Raw genomic sequence first — 20,858 nt, 5'->3', positions numbered from 1 at the left:
TTGCTTAGCTTTTTAACATATACTGATCAGAAAACTTACCATAGAAGATATTTTACATGATGTACTTGTGCTGCATCACAAATTGCGCTCTGACATTTTGGAACTCAGAAACATGTGAAATGAATCTAGTGGAGCTAGAAGAATCTTCACACATTTTGACTGTTTTCCAAACATGTGCAATTACAAGGATTTTTAGATGTAAAAAAAAAAAATCATTGTAAAAATCTAAATTACTTTTAAATATTTGTCTCATTTCCTTGAGTTTTCCAGTCTCCAAATCATCATTTAGAATTTCCGGGTTTTCCATGACCTTGAAATTCCTGCTTACAAAATCTTTTCTGTACCAATATTAAAAATCAGCTCCAGAAAGCTATTTTAAATAATAATGTTCATCAGTTTTCTCTTTTGATTTCACAGATGAGCAAACTTCTCCCATACTTTGAAAAGCACAGGAATAACTGATGTCCTCTGTTTCCTGCAGACCATCAACTGCTGGTTCAGCATTTGCATAGTGGAGGTTAAATTTATAATTCTGTTAAACATGCCAATACAGAGCATTGCGCAGGGACTGTAAGCTTAATTGATGTAGTAAAAATGTGCATAAAAGTCTTTATTGCACTTTTAAAAGCTGTTCCCAACAAAACTCTATGGTGCAGTGTTCAGTTAGTGGCTCATGGCTTCTGAGCATTTCTGAGATGGCCTGAAAGTCTTTTGTAGCCTACACCAGAATCAATACAACAAAGGTCATTTGCTATTCCAGTCATAGGCAGCTCCATTTCCACTGAACTGTATTTGATGCATATCAAAGATGTTCACAAGGACCGCGTTCCTCTGTCATTATGTGAGCAAGATGGAGCATTTATTCAGCAGAGAATAATGTCATTTAGTCATCTGTCAACTTGAACTCCAGTTTAGGAAGAAGGGAATAAAGAGGTTGTTTCTGCATGTATAAGTGAATGCTGTTGCTGTTTCCAGCACATAGTCAATAAGTGCATTTTAAAACGAAAATTTTTTGTTTTTATAGAACATGCTGTGTGACATGGAAAGCTGGTAAGAGCGCATGTTTTGTTAGCTAAGAAGTTGCTACAACACTGTTCCCGTCTAAGCTTAGAGCTCTCTCCATGGGGAGCAGGTGTGTACAAGCGTTGTTTTTCTAAGCTACTCTTATGACTTCTTCCACATGAACAGACAATTCACTTAGACATGATACTGATGTCAGGCTTCGAATGAAAAAGTAATCCAACTGGGAAGTAGCGGGAAAGGAAGGATCTCACCATCTGTGCGAGTGACCTGCCAAACACAGGCTCATCATCATCATCACTCAAAAAGCCTACTGAAGGCACCTGACCACTCATTTGTCCATCTGCCAGTGCTGGACTGCCCTGTTTCTGGCACCGTCCAATTGGCCCACTGAGATCCCCATCATTGCATCCAATCAACAGCAAAATGCAAAATTGTCGCTTGACTTGTTTAGAGTGTCATATGCTGTTGCTAGAGGTCAGTATTCTTCTAAGCTTATGTCAGATACGGATATTTAGCATTAGCATAAGTTTTACAGTTGAGTTTAAACAGTATCTTTCGATGTTTTTATGGTTAGTGCAAAGAATATGGCTATTCACTACAAGGTTCATGGTCTAGGTTCTAGATATTGAGTTATTTGTGCACTGAATTAAGTAATGGATTGCTAAATTACTTACATGGTCCATGCCGGGATATATAATTAGCTAGCATGGCTATTGATTGCAGGGCTAATTTAGCATGACATATTGCATGACATATAGCTCAATTCAATTCTGAATAGCCTCGCTACCTATTCAGTTCTGTTAAGGTACAAAGCAGAAGCAGTGTCGGGTTGTTTTGCTAACGGCTAGCCTCGATGAATAATTCCCTTTGGGAAGAAAAATAATGTAGTGCTTTTTCAAAATAAGATTCGATTGATTAGCTGCCATTGCTGCAGGACAGAGTTGATATTCTTTCAAAATCCTCATGTTTCGGTGCACTGGGAGGATTAGTACAGCTTCATGAAGGGTCTAAGGTTAGAGCTGTAATAGGTTTACGCTCAAGTTCGATTGGCTTCTGGGAAGCATCATTAAGTAAGCAAGGTCACAGGGTGCAGAGAGGTAAAGTCTGTGTCCTCCTCATCCTCTGGATGTTCAATTTGTTTAATCAGTCATTATCTTGCCTCTCTTCTAAAGAGCAAGTTTGACCCCATGGACCAGCGTTACAAGACATACAAAGGCATGGGTGGAGTTGCCGGTGTCCAGATTGATGTGTTGATTTCTGACTGCTTTATCGTAATACAAATAAAAGGTACATTTGAATGAAGTGGGAATTCAGAAGGAATCAGGTTGTATGTCTACACACATGTACTGTCAGAGAAGCAGAGTTAATCATGGCCGTGTTTGCCATTTAGATTACGATGTAGACTGTGTTACTGCCGCCTGGTGCAGGGAAAACAAGAAAAGGTATTTTATGCCGTCAACTGAAGTGTGCAAATGAAAATGTCTGTAATAGTTGAAGATCATTGAATCTGATGGCCAGTCAAAGTCCCCACCCATACTGCCTGATTAAATACTCATGTTTTTATTCATTCCTTTCATTGTTTCCCACATTGTTGGTAGATGATTCTGATTTGTAGATGTGAAATGGATTGTAAGTCTGTCTAATACAGGGTAATTTCATTTTCTGTATGCTAAATAAAGAAGGGGATTCTTGGCTGAGGAAGACAAGAGACGTGAGACTCTCTGGTACATGTTTCTACAAGCATTATGCAGTATCATGGTATTCTTTGAAGTACAGTACCCTGTAAATAACATCTTTTACAAGTACTCTGATGGTACCATGGTACAGTAATGGTAATACATGGTAGTACTATGGTACTTTTCTTTAACCAAGGTATTAAGAGTCATGTACTATTACTTTTATAAGGCACTTAATGGAATTTCAGAGAAAATGGTGGTGCTACAGGTCTGTATGTCTAAAACATAGTAGTAAAATATTACTTTTTGGTTCTGTTGCGAGTGACTGTTCATGAATATCCTTAAATAAGATAAAAATACCATGGTACTATCATGATTTTTGGAAATCCCTTACAAAAAGCAATCTGGGGCAGTACCAAATTATAATAACCTGATTTTTTGAATGTAATAAAATGAACCATATTGTAGTACCATGGTGTTCTTGGAAGTATTTTGGAGTACCATGATATTTTTGATACTTTTCTTTTAAAGCAATTTATCAAAGTACTGTGATGTTGTATAAATGATGATGTAATGTTAAAGTGCATTGTTTTTTTTATTCAGGGTACTTTTTGCTCATTTCTTTCTGTGCTTGTGGACGAAATGTATTTGTTTCAAATCTGACTTAAAACAATTTGTTATTCTGTCATTGTCTATTTCTGTATGATTTTGCTCGCTTCATGCGCTTTCATAAACTTGGCTTGTCGTTGGCAGCGTCCTGTTTTGACGACAGAGCTAATTTCCACTCACGGCCATCAATATGTCTGCATGGCTCACATAAAGGGACACATAAATACGGTGCTGGCTTTGTTCTGGTGAGGAAGCACAGTGTCTAGTGACATCACTCCAGATCGCCGGGATTGGTTTTGAAGTCCTTCAGCGATCCATTGGCTTGCGGCTTACTGCTGTGTCGTGATTTTAAAAGTGTGTGCGTCTTTGTGACTTGAACTCTGGCGACAATTCATAGATCTGATGCTACTTATTGCATCAGCATCATAAAAAAATAAATGTCTGAGTAGAAAAGTAGAAAAAGTAGGCCATGTACTTTTAAAATGGGGTGTTTTATAAGACGTGGAGCTGTAACTCGTACCAGAACGTGGCAAAGAGATTGTTTCAGAGAGTGCACTGAACTGATTTATTTCTATTGGCTGATGTTGAGATATATTGTTGTTTGTTCTCATTTCGAAAAAATAACCCTGTGACAATTAATATGTTTTCTGTAGCAGTCAGTTCAAACAAGGCAGATCCGAGAACAGCAGCTCCTGACAGTGTCTCCCCGGAGTGGGAGGCTTTGGCTCTAGAGATGGCCATGTTCCTGATTGATTCCCCTCATTAGCTGCATGAATACACTTTTACGCACTCCAGTTGCTCAGCATGTCTCACTTCCATCCTGTTATCCCACACAGAAGATTGGGCAGGAGACAATTCTTCTATATTTGTGGCTAACTGTGAGATGGCATATATCAACATGCTCCTGCAAAAGCTAGAAAGCAGTCAGTTCAGGTCTGACTTTAATGATGGCATTGACTTAAGCACCAGGATCTGTTTGTGATGAACCGGGCTCACTCTGGTTCTCACTAATGGCTTGAAAGACTTGAGAGAAAGCTGGGCAGATCTTAATTACATCAATGTTCTTCTCTCCCTCGATGTAATTAAGACTGGCAAACGACTGTGAATCTCGAATCTTGCAGATCATTATTTCATCTAATAGGGCTGTTTTGAAAGGTCAGATGATTACAAATAGGTGTTTTAAGAGAATTTGTTTGGCAGCTTTTTATGCTATTGAATTTCATAATTGTCTGTGCATGATTTTGAGGTGTCTTGTAGATTATCTTGATGGAACCCACTGATCGTTTCCTAACTGTACAGCAGCACATGGCATAGACTGTCACCAGACAGAGCTGCTAACTACCAGCATGCCTCATCAGAATTGCTAAATAATCTAAATAGATAATTAATGCTGAATGCAATTACAATCCATATAAAATTGCACGAAATTTTTTGCAGTGATCTGCTATAATTTGGGAGATTCATTTTATCTGGGATGAATGGAAGCAGCTTGAAAATCAGTGAGAGAGGAAAGAAGAGTAAGGGTGAAATCAACAGAAAGGATAATGAACATCAACATTTTTTCTGCAGTGCAGGCAATTGTTATTTTAGTTCTCAAGGAAGCGTGTAATGAACTGAGGGAATATGGCATTTTTAATATTCTGGTGTGCCACAAGGAGCAGGACTATATGGAATGCATAAGGTGTCAATGCACAAACATTTTAAGTTTCAGAAATGGAAATGAAAGTTAGCTCTAATGTTGTCACACCTTTATGTATTAAAGCTAAAAAGCTTTATTGTGTGACTGCCATTTTAGACAAATGGCACAAATAATAATAATAATAAGAATGGTTTCACATACAAATCTAACTCAAATTTCTGTTCAGATCAGATGTGGCTAATACTTTGAATTTCTACGTTTGATGTGACTTTATCGTGAACATCTACATTGTGGTTTTCATGAACTGTAGGGGTTTCATAACCACTTCAGTAATTTTATGGATCACAAACTCTTAACACATGATTTGTTCTTTATATCGCTGATAACCAGGTTATTGTGTTATTCAGTGGTTCCCAGACAGGGATATGTGATCCTCAGGTGGTAGTAAAAAGGTTTTGGTTTTGCTGTGTTAAACCTATAAAACAGAAATGGCTACTGTAAAATAAAGATTGATAAAAAAAAAAGGATTGAGCTTGACAATTTGTTTGAATGACACAGTGTGAGAGAAATTAATAGCTTCTTTTTAAATAATATTTATAATGTTATGTACTTTTTCGTTAATTTTTATATTTTTGTTTAGCTTTCGATTTATTAGTTAGTTTCCTAAACAACATTTCTAATTTTCATTTGTTTAAGTTGTTTGTTTTCGTTTGACTCTTTCTGCTTTATTCCACTGAACAAAAACAAGTTAAAAGATTCTGTTTTTCTTGAAATGCTTTGTTAGCGATGACTGGTAGATATACTGTAGGTATTCTTGTGATGTCATCAGGATGCCATTTCCATGCAGCTCCAAAGTGATTAGTCACATGGAATTTACAACACAAATGATTTGCTCAAAAATTGGCCATGAGCAAAAATTCCAGTATTCTAATTTAATAGCCAGTTATTTCCTGGTTTTATTGACCTTCACGTTTTGTCCTCTTAAACACTCTGATTCAGGGCTCAGTACTTGAAAATGATGCTGGGACACATACAACAAGTTTAGCATTAGGCATTAATGGTAAAAGGCTCAGTATTGGCAAAATTGTTTTACACTGGTGGCCATTTTCATTGGTGTTGCCTGGCAACTATGCCTTAAAAGCTGCCCTGTGTATCATCGGTTTGAAAAATGGAATACTGTGGATATTTGCTGTGTGTCGATTTTAAAATCACAAGGGCCCCATCTAAAATTTCCCTAAATGTGCCATTACTATTATGTAATTCTGGACAGTATTGGGCTGTCTCTGTTTACTTGTGTTCACTCCACGTATTCGGCATAAACAACAAATACTTATGAAAGAACATAGAAGAAACTGGCATAATGAAAGTGGCATAATGAAACTGGCATAATGAAATTGACAACCACTCCTGATATTTAAAGTATGAGGTCACTGATATGTAGGCCTGTCCGGTTATAAGCTTTGGACACCACAATGATATTTCAATTAATTCTGTACACGGATTTGACATAAATGGATGGCACGCTGTTTTCTTTTTAAAATTTGCCCTCATAAAAGTAAAAATCGTCAATGAAAATCAATTATCAAATATGATAGTTGCTATGCAAATATCTCTCCTTAATAAAGAGTTTAATTTCTGACACTGGCTGTGACCCTATTTCTATCCAGCTAGACATGTGAGGAATCTTTTTTTATTGTCCAGCTCTTTATGTGCAGGCACGAGTGTGAATAACTCATTAGCCCATCCATTGATTTGGGCTTTTCAGCTGCCTTGGTGAAATTTTTCTTCACAAAGACACAGGCTAAAAGACAAAGCAATCGATCAATGATCAGGAAAGCAATGATCCGTGCAGGAATCTGAGTGCCAACTGGCTAAAAGGCTCCCTAAGGAATCTGATGTTGTCCTCATTTTCACTCCAGGGTCTAACAAACAGCTGATTGTTAATGAGCCATACCAGGACTGACTGTGTATATATTTGTTGGTTTTGGCAATATAAATGTTATTAACATGAAACATGAAAGGTTGTTAAAATGAATTAGCATTCATAAATACTGAGATCTTTGTTTGTTAGCATTTTACGGTGTGTCCAAAGTACTATTGTGTTTTTGATGATTGCTTAACTGTGAGTAAAACATTTTTGTTAATCTCATGACAAATGCATCCGGAGGCTTTGGATCTCGGATGGGCAGGAAACATATTTGTCTTGATTTCTTGTGTCTTCAGGAAATGCATTCAGTGTGGTCACCACTCAGAATTTAATACTGCCTGGTTTTTCAAAAGAAACTGCACCAAAACTGCATTTTGTGCAAAATGTAATAAGTAAATATGATCACAGTTTTTATTTCAGATTTTTACTCTAAATATAAAATCTTCTAGTAGTGAAAGCGTAGCATTATTTTGTTGACATTTTAATTTTGCCCCTGCGTGATTACAGGGAACTAGTTAGCACTACATCGCACACTGTTTTATATTTATTTTTAATGGGGGTTGTGGCACAACCACATTTTGCAGGCCAGATCACATCATGGTGAACTCACAGAGACTACGAGTGCTATAATTATCCAAATCCCCGGGTGCTTGTGAAAGAAATCTAAATGATTGTTGTCATTTTGCTTTTTATTGCAGTGATGGCCTGTAATAGGAAAGGCCCAAGTACAAATACATAATTTTTAATAGGGCAATAACTCAGATGTCCAGCTGGGTTTGACTCATAAGCAAACAGGACTATGGGGCGTTTAATTTCTCCTTGGTGAGACTACATATGCAAAAATGACTGTTTTCAGGTATTGTGGAATTGAATTAATCTTGTAGGTAGAAGACATCAATCTGTTGCCAAGACAGTGTAGGTAGCAGGTTCAACAAAAATCTGTTTTGTGAAGTAGAGAAGACATCACTGTTTGGCACCTAAAGCTTTTGCGGGGTCTATGAATTGCATTGACGAAATCTCTCCTACTCTTTTCTTAATAAAAGCTATTCATCTAGAAATGGTTTAAAATGTTAACAGATGAGTTCTGATATTATGTTAGATGGCCTTGAAGTTCTTTTATCTGTGTGAGGTGCTGTTAAATGTTTTCACATTTAATTTAGCTTGCTCCTTAAAGTGTGACATCTCGCTGATTCCATTCATTCTGGATGTACCAGTTTAAAACAGATGACTGTAATAGGGCTGTCACTATATCTTGCATTGAGTTTTGACTTTTGTAACAATGATTTCTATTTGTGGCAGGCTTATGGTTCATCATACTTCTGCTAGTATGTTATTTTTCATTTGATGCAGTACAGGTACATGGTGACCTTGTCTGTAGCTTTAGAAGCACCCCAACCTGCAACATGACTGAAAAGGGAGGGCAAGGGCTTCTGGACTTCAGCCTGCCTGAACAGTGACGGCATGGAGTTTGAGTTATAATTTAGCTCTCCTTGTGTTTGACTGATAGTCGGCCTCTAAAAGGCCTGTCTGCACTGCTTAAAGCCTTGCTGATGTACGAGCATGCCTGTCTGACAAATCCTCCGTGTCAGTCAGTGGCTGACGAGCATTCATCATGTTTGTAATTTTTTGGGTTGTGAGTCTGAGCTGGATCTTAAATGGAGCAAATACAATGTGATTCTTTGCAGGTTTTCGGTTGTCTTAGACTTGAACCAGGCAGTGTCCTCTTGTATGTGACTGTATGTGACTGTAAGAATTGTTCTCCAGAAAATAAAAATGTTGTCATTTGTCAACCCGGTTGTTTCAGCCACATTTGACTCACTTTTGTGAAACACAAGTAGTTTAACAGAATGTCTGAGCTGTAATTTTCCAAACATTTAATTTATGGTATTTTTCTGTTATTTGTATAGTTTATTGCGCATTTGCACTGCCACATGTTCCATGGTGACGTGACGGTGTCTATTTCTATTGACTTTGTTGTACAGAAAAGAGCACCTTGGAGAATCTGCTAAGCTCCTGTGTTCTGCAGAAGAAGAAGAAAGACATATGGGATTGGAACAACATGACAACGTGAGAACGTTCCATTTCTGGATGAACTATTCCTTCAAGACATGTTCGTTAATGATGGTAAGGTTTTTTCCCCAGAACCTTGATCAGTAAACATCCCAATTCCAACATGAGAAGAAAAAAAATGCTGACATTTATTTAGTTTTTACATTACCTTAAGCACATTGGTCTCGTTGACTAATGTGGTTAGGGTATAACAGACAGCACAGTCAATATAAAAATGGCTTTTTCACACTCAAAGCAAGGACGCAATGCTCTTAAACCATTTTTATGCTAAAAAATACTCATATAGTATTTGCACTAATTTGCATGTGAGGCTGGTATCATGGCTCTGTTCTCCAGGGATCTCTCAGGACACCATTTAAAGTAACATTCAAAGTGTTTTTTTTTTTGTTTTGTTTTTTCTGGTCTAAGATTCAGGAGTAGGCACTTACCCTGTCATGATCAACCTTCTGCAATTTATGTCTGAGAGATGCTTTTAAAGTGTCTGCATTCAACAACATCCAGTCCTGATAGTAATATAATCAAATATAATATATATTTATGTATATAGATTCCTTAAGATGTACAGTTGTGTTTTATTCAGCAAATGTGTGGTCTCATTACTTAAGTTGTATCTTTCATACTGTAAGTAATTCACAATTGTTTACTGCCTGACTACTGCACAGAAGATACCTGTTACATTTCTGGATAGAATATATAACAATTTTAAGCATGAAAAGACAGATCTGCTTTTAAATAGAAAAACAACATATTTCATCAAAAGTCACATCATAACCACCGTAGTCTTCTATTCTACAAGATTCCCATCTCAATAAACAGCCAGGTCTCTAACACGCCTATGGTTGTACAGCACAGACGGTATTGCTTGGGACCACAAGGACTGTTCCACTACTCTTTACACATTTAACAGTCAGGTATGAATAGCAACACCTTCCTGATGTCTTAATATCATCTGTTTTCAGTGAATGGACTAGAAATACAGAAATACTGCATATTTTAGCAGCAAGTCTCTACATCTTGCCAGTTACCATTGATCCATTGTCACTTGCCACATCTGACAGCTCATGATGAGGGGCTATAGAGCTAGTTATAGATTTGTAGACATCCCTTCTATTTGAATTTGATGTCTGTTTCAAGGCAAAAAGATACATGGCAAGTTGGAACTGTTAGTTCTCCATTCTTGCCTTGTCAATTTGCTTGTAGTTTTTGTGGTCCTCTGCATGTTCAGCTTAAAATGCATTGTCCAACACATTTATGACTGTGGCTTTCACCTCAACAGCAGCTGGCATCCCTTTCCCAGAAATCCAGAGCCTTGTAAAGGGAGACTGCTGGCTGGTCTCAGACATCAGAGCCATTTTGGAAGGGCATCGCTTCAGTTCTCCATAAATGCAGTTGTTCCTCATAAAGACATAAATCAGAAAGCAAGCCACTGAGATTGCAATGAAAAGCACACCAAAAGCAGCAATAAGTGCCATGTCCCACCTCTCCAAATCCTTTACGGCTTGTTGTAATCCTTTAGTTTGGACATTGGCACACTTGGTGTCATGTTTATGATGGATGCTGTGAATGTCCACACACACTTTGTACTGTGTAGCAGGGTTGAGATGTGTGAGATTATATACAGTCACATCAGATGGTACCCTAGCTGTGAATACCACAGTTGGATGGTTTGCAGTGGGCATTGTATACCACTTAATGTTTGGTGCCAGGCTACCGTGAGAGGCATTCCAGGATATTAACACAGAGTTGGCCTGTACAGATTCAATGTTAACATTCAGTGAGTCATTGACTGGTTGTGGGAAGTAGCCATTTACCTCCAATGATACAGATTTCAGGTCTGCCCCAACAAGATTGTGTGCCACACATGTGTACAATCCAGCTTCACTCTTAGTGATATCATAAATATCAAGGGTGCCTTCAGGGTGCATGTAGAATCTCTCAGAAACAGCATTTGGATTGACCCTTCTCCCTGACGGAGTCACCCAGTAAATGTCTGGCTCAGGTTCAGCAAAGGCACGGCAGTGAAGAGACACAGATCTCCCACTTTCCACACTGATTTGTGTGGGGAAGCTTTCTGCGGAGATGAGAGGCAGACAGATCTCCATCATCTCTCTGAAGTGAACCTGCCGCACATGCTGACCTTCATACTCTGGAGGTTCCACACAAAACAGGGAATCAGGCTCCATGAAGCGAATGTTTGTCTTGTTCATGTTCATCCACCGTACAACGCAGTCACAGCGGATGGGGTTAGAGTGCATGCTAACCTCCCGGAGATTTGGAAGGGACTCCACTGTGATCCTGTGGAGGGCACTTAAAGCATTACCATTTAACATTAGAGTTTCCAGCCTTGGCAACCTATAGAAAGCATTTGGATGCACATAGGAAAGTTTTGGGTTGTTGGTGGCTTCGATTTTGGTGAGTTCTGGGAGATTGTTGAGGGCAAAACTATCAATGGACACCAACTCAGGCATACTGTTAATGCCCAGCTCCTTAAGATGGAGCATGTCCACAAAGTCGCCCCTTTGAATTCGGCCAATGGGGTTCTTATTAAGATCCAAAAACTTGAGGCTCTTAAGATGCTTGAGAGCACCATGGGGTACCTTAGGGAATGTATTATCATAGAATGAGATACTCTCCAGATTGTCAAGGCCCAGAAATGAATCATCTGATATCTGTGACAAGTTCATTCTAGTAAGAACCAGGCTGCGAAGGTTTCTCAGAGGCTTGAAGTTCATATCCTGAATAGAGAGGACAGGATTTTCCCCAATCATTAGAATTTCCAAATTTGGTAAGGGCTCAAACCATTCGCTTTTTATACTTTGAAGCCGGTTGGAGTTGAGGTGAAGTCTCAGCAAGCTCTGAAGGCCACGAAAAGCCTCGGGAGAAATCAAGGAGATGAGGTTATGATTTAGGTAGAGCTCCTGAAGGTTGGTCAGTTGAGAAAGGCTGTTGTCTAATAGGGCACATATCCAGTTTTCCTCCATGTGTAGGGATAAGAGTTGAGGGAGATGGCCAATATTGACATCACTTATTGATGACAGGTTGTTTTGTGAGAGATCAATCTCAGTGATGTTTGGAAGGTAATCCAAAGGGTACTCAATCTTAGCAATGTTGTTGGTCTGCAGTAAAATGACTTGTGTATCAGATGGCAATCTCATGGGCAGGTCAAAAAGTCCGAGGTCATTACAGTCAACAGTGGGAGCCTCCATATATACAGAGCTAGGGGAAAACCAGGGTCTAATCTCACAAACGCAAAGTTTGGGACAATTTACTCTCTCTTCTGCAGCAAGGACCAAGGTAGTCACTGCAAGGCCCACTAGCAAATAATCCACAAATGATATGTCCTTCATATTGGCACAGTTCCCTCCAGTAAGTAGTTGGTCCTTAAATATTTTGTGGCAAAAGCACTTCACTTCAAAAATAATCAATCATTTGTGGTGATCACTTGAATCCAACAGAGGGCCTTCACTAGGCCCTGACTGATGTGCTGTCAACAGATGCAATATCCCGTCGCCAAGTCTCCCGTAATTCAGATTGAAGGTGTTGTATGAAATTTTACTGTTTGGGCAGATAAAGGTAAAAAGGTCACCATTAAACCTCAGGTAGTGGTGGTTTCAGCTAGGCAGAAGCAAGGTCGTACATTTCATTTAATACTACAGATGATGCCATCATCAGCTTAATCCACTTCTACCTGAAGAAAATAAGAAGAAAGAGATAAAAAATGTTAGCATATAATTGCTGGAAAAATGCAAGGGCATTGCTAAGGCAAGACAGAAGCATGTTGAAATTTTAAAAAGCCACATTAGAGCACTCTGATGTCTGCTGACATTTTATTTGGCAGTCTCTTGTATGCTTTTGCCTTTGACATATGGATATGGGTGTCCTTCACCTTAGATATTATTTTGTGATTCTGAAGGTGAAGTTCCCTAAAATGTGTCAATTTAGAAGATTAGTGTGTTTGACTTATAGGCATTTTTATTGTTGCTTATTTTTCAAAAGGGTAGATTCCCCAGATGCAACTTACTGTAGTGAACTGTTAGTGGCATGTACACAAAACATTCTCACTCCACTCCACTTTAGTGAAAAAAATACCTATAAGCAACATATATCATAGCCTGCAAATACCTAGTTAATCACATCCAAAATGAAATTTGTGTTTACATAATGTGTGTGTGTGGACTGTTTATATTTATATATATGTATAAATACACACACACATGTATATATTTAAGTATATATTTATGTATGAAATAAATATATATATTGCATATTTATACATATAAATGTATACAGTACACATACATATAATATGTAAACATCAACTTTTATTTTGGATGTGATTAATCATGATTAACTGATCTGACAGCCCTAGTTATTTTTCCACTGTTAAAAGCAAATAACTTTGTTGTGCTATGCAGAATTCTGAAAAATGTAATTCTGTGAGAGCACCTCCACATCACCAGGGTTATTATGGGAAGTGCCATAGCCAGAATGCAAGCGAGCAAGACAGACAGAAGGAAAGAAACCGTTTCATCACACTATCATCCCTCCTTTCAACTTCAAAGCCTAAGGAAGTTAGTGAGGAAGTGAGAATACCACAGAAAGTCTTCAGTAAGCTTCACAGACGGAGAAACCCAGAGTTCATCCCTCAAGGTTCTGTGGAGGTGAGAGTGTGTTTTTTGGTTGAGTAATTGAGGAGGCGAAATCTGTGATTTTCCAAGGCAACAAGATTCTTCATTAATCTAAGAACACTCAGAAAAAGCCTTAATACAGGGATCTTTATGAGGAATAATATTTGCGCAACAGAGGTTTATTACACCTCATAGGTGTGAGGCTACTTTTACAGTGGTTGGAAAATGGATGCATGACAATTACTATGTCAGCCATAAATCCTGGAAAATGCATCTAGTTTTCCTGACTGACAAAAGATTTTTATGACGTGTTAAATGGAGCACTGCTTCTACAGCACCTGCATGTTCTCTCTAGTAGTGCAGGTTCACTACTAATTCAGTGTGTGTAGGCACACTTGTATGTTGACAACATAATGTCAGTGTTTTTCCAGATATTAGACTACCAAGATACTAATAGTGAATTTAGTACTTAGTATTTTATAAATGTTAAGAATTTAGAATGCATTTAAGAAAACAGTTTTTGGCATTCCTCATGCAGTTTTTTGTACCCTTCTTTCCATTTTTGGTTGTGCAGGATCACCATCTTTTATCATCTTGCCCTTTTAGACAAGGTTATATGTTTGATGCAGTGCCAGAGTTTCCATGTTCAGTGATTCCACATAGTGAACAGGAACATTTAACAATGCAAAATAAAGGCGTAATTCAATGGGGCATGAATAATTTGGGACTAATATGAGTGTGTTAAATCAAGGTTTCCATAGTCAACAGCATCATCTGCAACTATTTCAGAGTGTAATCATTTAGCTACAGATTAAAAAGGAACTAAGGCCCGTCCACACGGAGACGGAGCTTACCCCAATCCGATCTTTTTTTTCCTCGTCTCAAGAAATATCCGCGTCCACACGAAACCACATAATGATGTAGTATACATGCCAGACCAGTATGTGGCGCTGTAATTATGCCACAGAGATACACTAAAAACAGAGAAGAAGACTTGGACTATGCTCATAAACCTTGTGCGTGGTACACAAGCGAACATGGAACAATACATTTATTAATCAGTGTTAATGTTCGTTAATAAAAAGACGATCGTTCGGTGTTTGTTCATGTTTTTGTTGCTGTTACGTGACATAGAGGTGTCTGACTAGGGGGGAGACGTGGGCTGATGACGTCATCGTTTCAGAAAATATACGGATTAGCCGTCCAGACGAAAACGCAAAGACGGCGTTTTCAAATGTATCCACTTTGGGACCTGGTTTAAAAAAATAGCGGTTTCACCTTGCGAAAACGCCGGATCCGTGTGGATGAAACGCCTATCCGATAAAAAATTTGTGCGTATTCACAGAAACGCGTCTCCGTGTGGACGGGGCCTAAAGCTGTGTGGCAGAGTCATCGTTATTGCATATATATTGTGAAGTAAGAAGAAATCAAAGAAGTTTTTAGTCATTTTAAGACTATCAAATTGATGCAATGTCCTCCAGAAATAACCCTTTTAGAGCCCTAGTTTCTGCTAGTGTAAATAATGTCTTTTTTTTGTGGTAATGGCTGGCAGATTATCATGTTCTCGAAGCTGTTTCTGTTAGAGTATCTACAAAAAAAAAAAAAAAAAACACTCCCAGGAGAGGAGACACACTAATACAACTAAACCTGTATTAACCTCCACTGACTCTGTAACAGCAATAAAGGTATGGCGCACCCATTAAAAACTCCAGTCAAAGACAAATGAAGTAAATTAGCCTTAACCCAGTTAAGTGTAGGTGAGAACGTACAAACATAAGGACTTGGAACAACACTGTGGCTCATAGAGCTTAAGTGGCTATACCTTCCATAGTGTGCCATGCTTTCAGAGACAGAGAGAAATGCAACTAATACCAGAGAAAATGGAATTTCAAGATGGATGCTTCTAATCACCATCCTGATGTACTGCAGAGTCAGTCAACGAAATTGGAGAGAAGAGGAGTCAGAGGATTGTTCCCATCCATTATTTGCGAGACCTGATATCACAGAACTAGCATCATCTTGATTGGGCCTGTAAAATATAGGAGCATGTTTGAATAAATGTGTCCATTGGGCAGAAGGCCTACTGACCCTGGGAAGTTACTCCAGCTGAACAGTGGAAGCGCGGTGCCTGTGTTTGCTTTGGGCTGAGTTGTTTGAGATAGGCTGTAAATCTTGGACTAGGGACTGATTACTGAGTTTGAGGTCCTCTTGAACCCCAAGTTAGCGACAGTTTGGAAATAGCTGTAGCAACTCAGTGTAAACTGCACTGGGGGTAATAATCTACAAACCTAGCCACTACATTACTCCATCTCCAGGTAATTGTAAGTTAATTGTTACAAGCACAAAACTTTTTATAGAACATATTTGCCAAGAACATAAATGTAACATATAACAGACCAGCAAGCTTACATGGGTGTCGGAAATATATATGATACCAGGTGTAGCTGTAGTCTTTCGTTACCAGTTAAACTTCTGTCATACAGATCACTTGTACAGAAAATAGGCAGAGGTGGAATTACTCGCTGTAGAAATAGCCCTTTGTGTTATAGAGATGTTTCAGAGGGAATATTGCTAAAATGGTCTCAATAATTGTTCTCACTCATTCACACAAATGTCTACAGAAAGACACCCCTGCTCTTACACCCATGCTTTCTCTCCTCTTTGTGTTTCACTTAAGCTCTTATTTCTCCCCTAGTCTCTTCACATGCTCTATGTAAGCTGTTCTATCAAGCCTGGAGAAGATGCTAAGAGCTAGGTGCCAACCAGTTTGCACAGATCTCTCAGTGGGTGGCATAGTCTGTTTTGCAGCTCCTCCTCCTACCCTGTACTTCATTGATTTGCCATTACACTATTTTCAAGGTAAGAGAAGGGTCCATTAAACAGGCTTTGCTATACAATGTGTGTGCATAATCAAGTTTCCAGTGCAATGATCAAGGATCGTTTCCCTTTGCACCTGCTCCTGTGTTCGCAAAATCAGCACTGAGTTGACGTTTAATGCAGAATCAATGTTCAAAATTAAACCGATGGACCCATATGGTTCAGCTTATCCGCTGCCATTGTTTGTTTCCTTCAATGAATTCAAGTGTACATAGACAGTTTTGGTATTTTGTAACTGATTGTTTGATGCTGATTTGCTCTTTTAGGAAGAGTCTAATTTGTGCTGACATAAATTAACTGGAACGTCAATTCCTGAAGGATATTTCAGTGCTTGCAAGGCAGAGAAAGAACAGTGGTGATGTTGAAGAAAAGCACAGATCTTAAGGTATTTGGTTCAAAATATGGTTCCACTTTAGTTGTCGTTGTCATGACACTCAACGTGCATCTTATTTTATGTATTATTTATTTCCTCTCGGCTTCGCATGAGACCTTGCACTCAGGGCAACACTCTCTTTGCACTCTAAGAGTACATTTATACTCTGTAGATTTTTAAAAAAAAATAATTGCAAGGTGGAGGGCAAATCACAATTTGGTTTGCAAATATTACAATGATGTCAAATTTTGAATGGTAAACATCAATTATATTTATTTTATCGATTGATTTTAATATATTTCTTAAAAAATTGTGGTGAAGAAAGTGAAAAGAGGAATATCAGTACAGTACTGCCAAGTAAGCAATAACTAAATGTAAGCAAAAATCATGCTATCCGAAGGTTAAACAGTTTAAATGCACATTCTTGCAAAAATGTGTAAACTAGTTGGCCAACTATTTACAAGTCATTAATACATTACCCATCAAGGATCAATAAAGTGTCTCTTTATCTCTCAATCCTACTATTGACTCATTTCTAAGCAACTCTTCATTTGAAGGCATCATAGCTCATATTGAGCCTGTGTTGAACTGATTCTTTGGGTGCAAATGTAGTTTGGATTTAAAAACACATTGACATGAATTAAAATGCTAAATGTTTATATCCCAGTGTAATAATTTTTACATCAGATATAAATTTTATTATAATATAATTACTCAAATTTTACAGTCTCTTTTAGTTTTACGAGAGTCCAGGATTTTCCCTTATTCTGACTCATACTGATACAACCACAATTGCAAAGCCAGAGACATGTAACATTGCTATTTGCTCTAAAACACATAACCCAGCCTGAGGAAAATATACCATGCACAACGGGCAGAATAATTGCATCACTAAACTACACTGTATATGAAGAACCTAATTATGAAAACCAATGAAATCTCCCCAGGGTACAAATACAGCATTTCACTCTAATTGGGCCTGATTGATTGAAAGTGTGTTCCCAACAGCAAGTGTCAGTCGATCTATCGGTGTAACAGTGCATGGTTTATTGTGTTCCAAACATTTTAGTTTGACGGTTTAGACAAAACGAGATCCCAGTTCTCCCAGTATGTGCTCTATACCGTACCGGATACCTCTACTACAGGTATCAGTCTAATCTAAGAACAGATGGAGAGCACAGCAGTGCTTCTCAGATGGTTCTGCTCTGCTACTACTTGAGTAGTTTTTTTTATCCGATACTTGTTTACTCTTACTCAGTTTTTGGGTACTCTACTCACCTCTGTCCTGGATCAATATTTTTTGATGATCATGGATCAACATTATTTTCCAAAAATATAGACTTAACCCAATCCGTACCCCTAAACCTAACTTTACCCATATTTTATTTCTAAAATCAGAGAGAAATTATGGCTGAATAACAAGGGTTTAGAAGCACCTAATCCTGACTGTAAGCCTAAAACTGTCATTTCCTGAAAAGTTCTCTCTCAGTTCTGATTGGTTAATTGGAATAATGTTCCAGGATCAATAAGGATGTTAATCCAGGAACATATTGTACTTGGTCAAATCACGCTCACCCTCACCTTTCAGGGACAATGCAGGCTTGCATAAATTGGGATTTTAAACCACACATCCATCATTGCTTTGTGCTTCACACTGTTTGGTATGATGCAACAATCAGAGAAAAGCAATTTTCCAGCACCTCGTCATACAAAGAAGTACTAAAATCAGTTAAACACTCCAGTGTGCTCACAGAAGCCATTTCTGAGAGATCCTTAATACCAAGGGTTTTACTTATTGTCTGTTAATTAGTGCAGCCATCAAGTGGCCCATGTGATTCCATCTGTGATTAAGAATTGCCTGCTCAGGTCTGAGTTTGGAGAGTTTGGCATGAAAGAAACTAAAGGAGAAAAAACTGGTAGGAGCATATTGTCTTCCATTAAGCAATGGAAGACAATATTTTTGTTCAACATTTTCAATTTGTAAGGAGTCAGTGGCCTGCTGTTAGTCTGGGACAACTGTTAATGGTTGTCCCAGAATGGCGGTCCCACTAAGGTCCTCTATAGGAAGGCCAAATCCTTTCATATTTTTCTCCCAGGGCCAATTACATTTGTGCCTAAAACCCAGTGATCTAATTGGTATATGTTTACTAATAGAGGGTCATATATGGATATTTATGTGGATCTTTTCAAACATAATTTTACTTCACTTTATTTGTAATAGTTTATTTTATGCACTACCCCAAAAAACACATAAATGCTATTTGCAATCCATTAAACAACCTTTGGCTTATGTTTCAGAAAGTGCAATGACAGTTTGCAATGATTCTTCACCGCCTCCGACTATAGAGATGTGGGAGGACAAACTCACTGGTTGTGTGATAAACAACTGGGGTAAAAAATAAATGTCATCATCTGCATTGGAGGTGTTGTGCTGTAAACGCCTATAAATTAGGTTGAAGCAATGAATGCAGATCAGACGAATGGATGAGAATCACAATGCCTCCATTCAAAGCGATATACATTAACGATACTTACTGTACAGTGGATGCCCAAGGCGTCTGCATTTGAAATGCATGTGTTATAGGGGTGCTGTAGAACATCTCGGACGGCAACAGGGTGATTTAAGGGAGAATGAAAACAGCCAGATGCAAGACTGTCAGTGGCTATCCATCCAGGACGTGCCTTGTGTCCAAAAAAAAAAAAAAAAAAAACGCATGCCAAGCTGGAGCACAGATTTCCTGTTGCTGTTGCTAATGCAGATACCACGACATCAGCAACAGGAATTCTGTGCTCCAGGTTCACATGCCTATTTATTCAACTACCTACGTGCTTGTTATTCATTTCCCTCCATTTGTGCTTCTTCACGGTCGTTTTGCGGTGGAAGAATCATTCTGACGCATATTCTCTCAACTTGAATGTGGATGCTCATGCAGTAAATACCGACTAAAATTAATATTTATGAATCAAAGACATGAGGTGGATCGAAAAATGTTCAAACTTACCGTTTCAACGTAAGTCATTCCCGGTTGATAAAGCGACATGTATTCCGTTCATCAATAGCGCAGTGCTCCAGAGAGCGGGAAGCGCGCGCCACGCAAATAAAAATAAGCGCGCGTGTTCTTCTTTTAACGCAGACTGAGAAAAAGCAGCGGTTCGTGCTCCTGACGTTTAGGTTTCGCCGTGCGAATGAGGCAAAATCCACCAGGTGAGAGCCGTCTGGGAGCTTTTTAGAGTCCCTTGCACTGACAACCTCCTTTTTCCTACGCGTTCAGAGGCGCATCTGCAGCTGCTTGTTCGGTTGTCACATTGACATGCCGCTGTCTGCCCAGCGGTCATTAATATCGGAACAGCCCCCGAGTCTCCAGAGATCAACCAATAGCGGCGGGGCGGAGAGAAACTCTCAAAGCTGATTGGCTAAATTACCGCGTCTGTCAGACAAGAACAGTTGGAGAAATGAGGAGAGGCAGAAGAAAGTGTATATATGTTGGTATTAATTTCTGATTACGTCGTATTTTGGGGTTGTTGTTTTTTTTTTCTTTTGTACATTGTGTATAAGTGTGACTGAGTATGAGAGATCATATAGTGTGTTTGTATAGTTTCTAAAATAATTTACACTCAAGTTTACAGCATTAAATGAGGGCAAACAATGGCTAGTTGACACTCCAATTAATATTTCTCAGGGTTGGATTTTTTTTTTAAAGTTAAAAGTTCATTTACTTGAGTCTTGGTTTCTTGGTTTATTTTTTTAAAAGTTAATTTCCAGAGTTTCTCTCTCTTGACTTACAAAATCATTGCGTGTTGTCATTCTATATGACATATGTTGTTACAGTGGAAACCTAACTGAAACCATGTAGGGTAGGCTTTTTTCATCTTAAATTGCACTGTAAGAAAATTCAAATAAATCATTCATGAAACCACAAGTATACACAAAATATAGCATATAAAGGGAACTGTCCAATAACCAGTATTTTGGGATGAAAAAAAAAATAATAATCAGGAAGCTGAAAATAAGCTTTCCATGTATCCAATTCTTTAG

At 38.4% G+C, this 20,858-nt stretch overlaps 1 protein-coding gene across 3 annotated transcripts; it reads right to left on the bottom strand.

Moving 5' to 3' along the window:
- Nucleotides 1-9,048: 9,048 nt before the first annotated feature.
- Nucleotides 9,049-20,269, bottom strand: LOC113047925 (leucine-rich repeat neuronal protein 3-like). Of its 3 annotated transcripts, XM_026209314.1 has the most exons (3): nucleotides 19,825-20,269; nucleotides 12,582-12,632; nucleotides 9,049-12,499 (listed from the first exon to the last, which is right to left on the bottom strand). In XM_026209314.1, the coding sequence occupies exon 3, from the start codon at nucleotides 12,289-12,291 to the stop codon at nucleotides 10,171-10,173; it is 2,121 nt and encodes a 706-aa protein (XP_026065099.1). In that variant the 5' UTR covers nucleotides 12,292-12,499; nucleotides 12,582-12,632; nucleotides 19,825-20,269; the 3' UTR covers nucleotides 9,049-10,170. The 3 variants fall into 3 exon arrangements, with proteins under 3 accessions (XP_026065099.1, XP_026065098.1, XP_026065097.1); XM_026209313.1 differs by having other exon boundaries at nucleotides 9,049-12,628; XM_026209312.1 differs by lacking the exon at nucleotides 19,825-20,269 and adding an exon at nucleotides 13,538-13,600 and having other exon boundaries at nucleotides 9,049-12,632.
- Between the last annotated feature and the right edge of the window lie 589 nt (nucleotides 20,270-20,858).

This window comes from Carassius auratus, chromosome 29 (assembly GCF_003368295.1).
Source record: "Carassius auratus strain Wakin chromosome 29, ASM336829v1, whole genome shotgun sequence".
NCBI lineage: Eukaryota > Metazoa > Chordata > Actinopteri > Cypriniformes > Cyprinidae > Carassius > Carassius auratus.
The sequence above is the reverse complement of the archived record's forward strand: the minus strand, read 5'-3'. Positions and strand labels throughout refer to the sequence as shown.

Bases quoted from the DNA above. Each gene is read 5' to 3' on its own strand.
- LOC113047925 (XM_026209314.1), bottom strand. From the start codon at position 12,291: ATGAAGGACATATCATTTGTGGATTATTTGCTAGTGGGCCTTGCAGTG.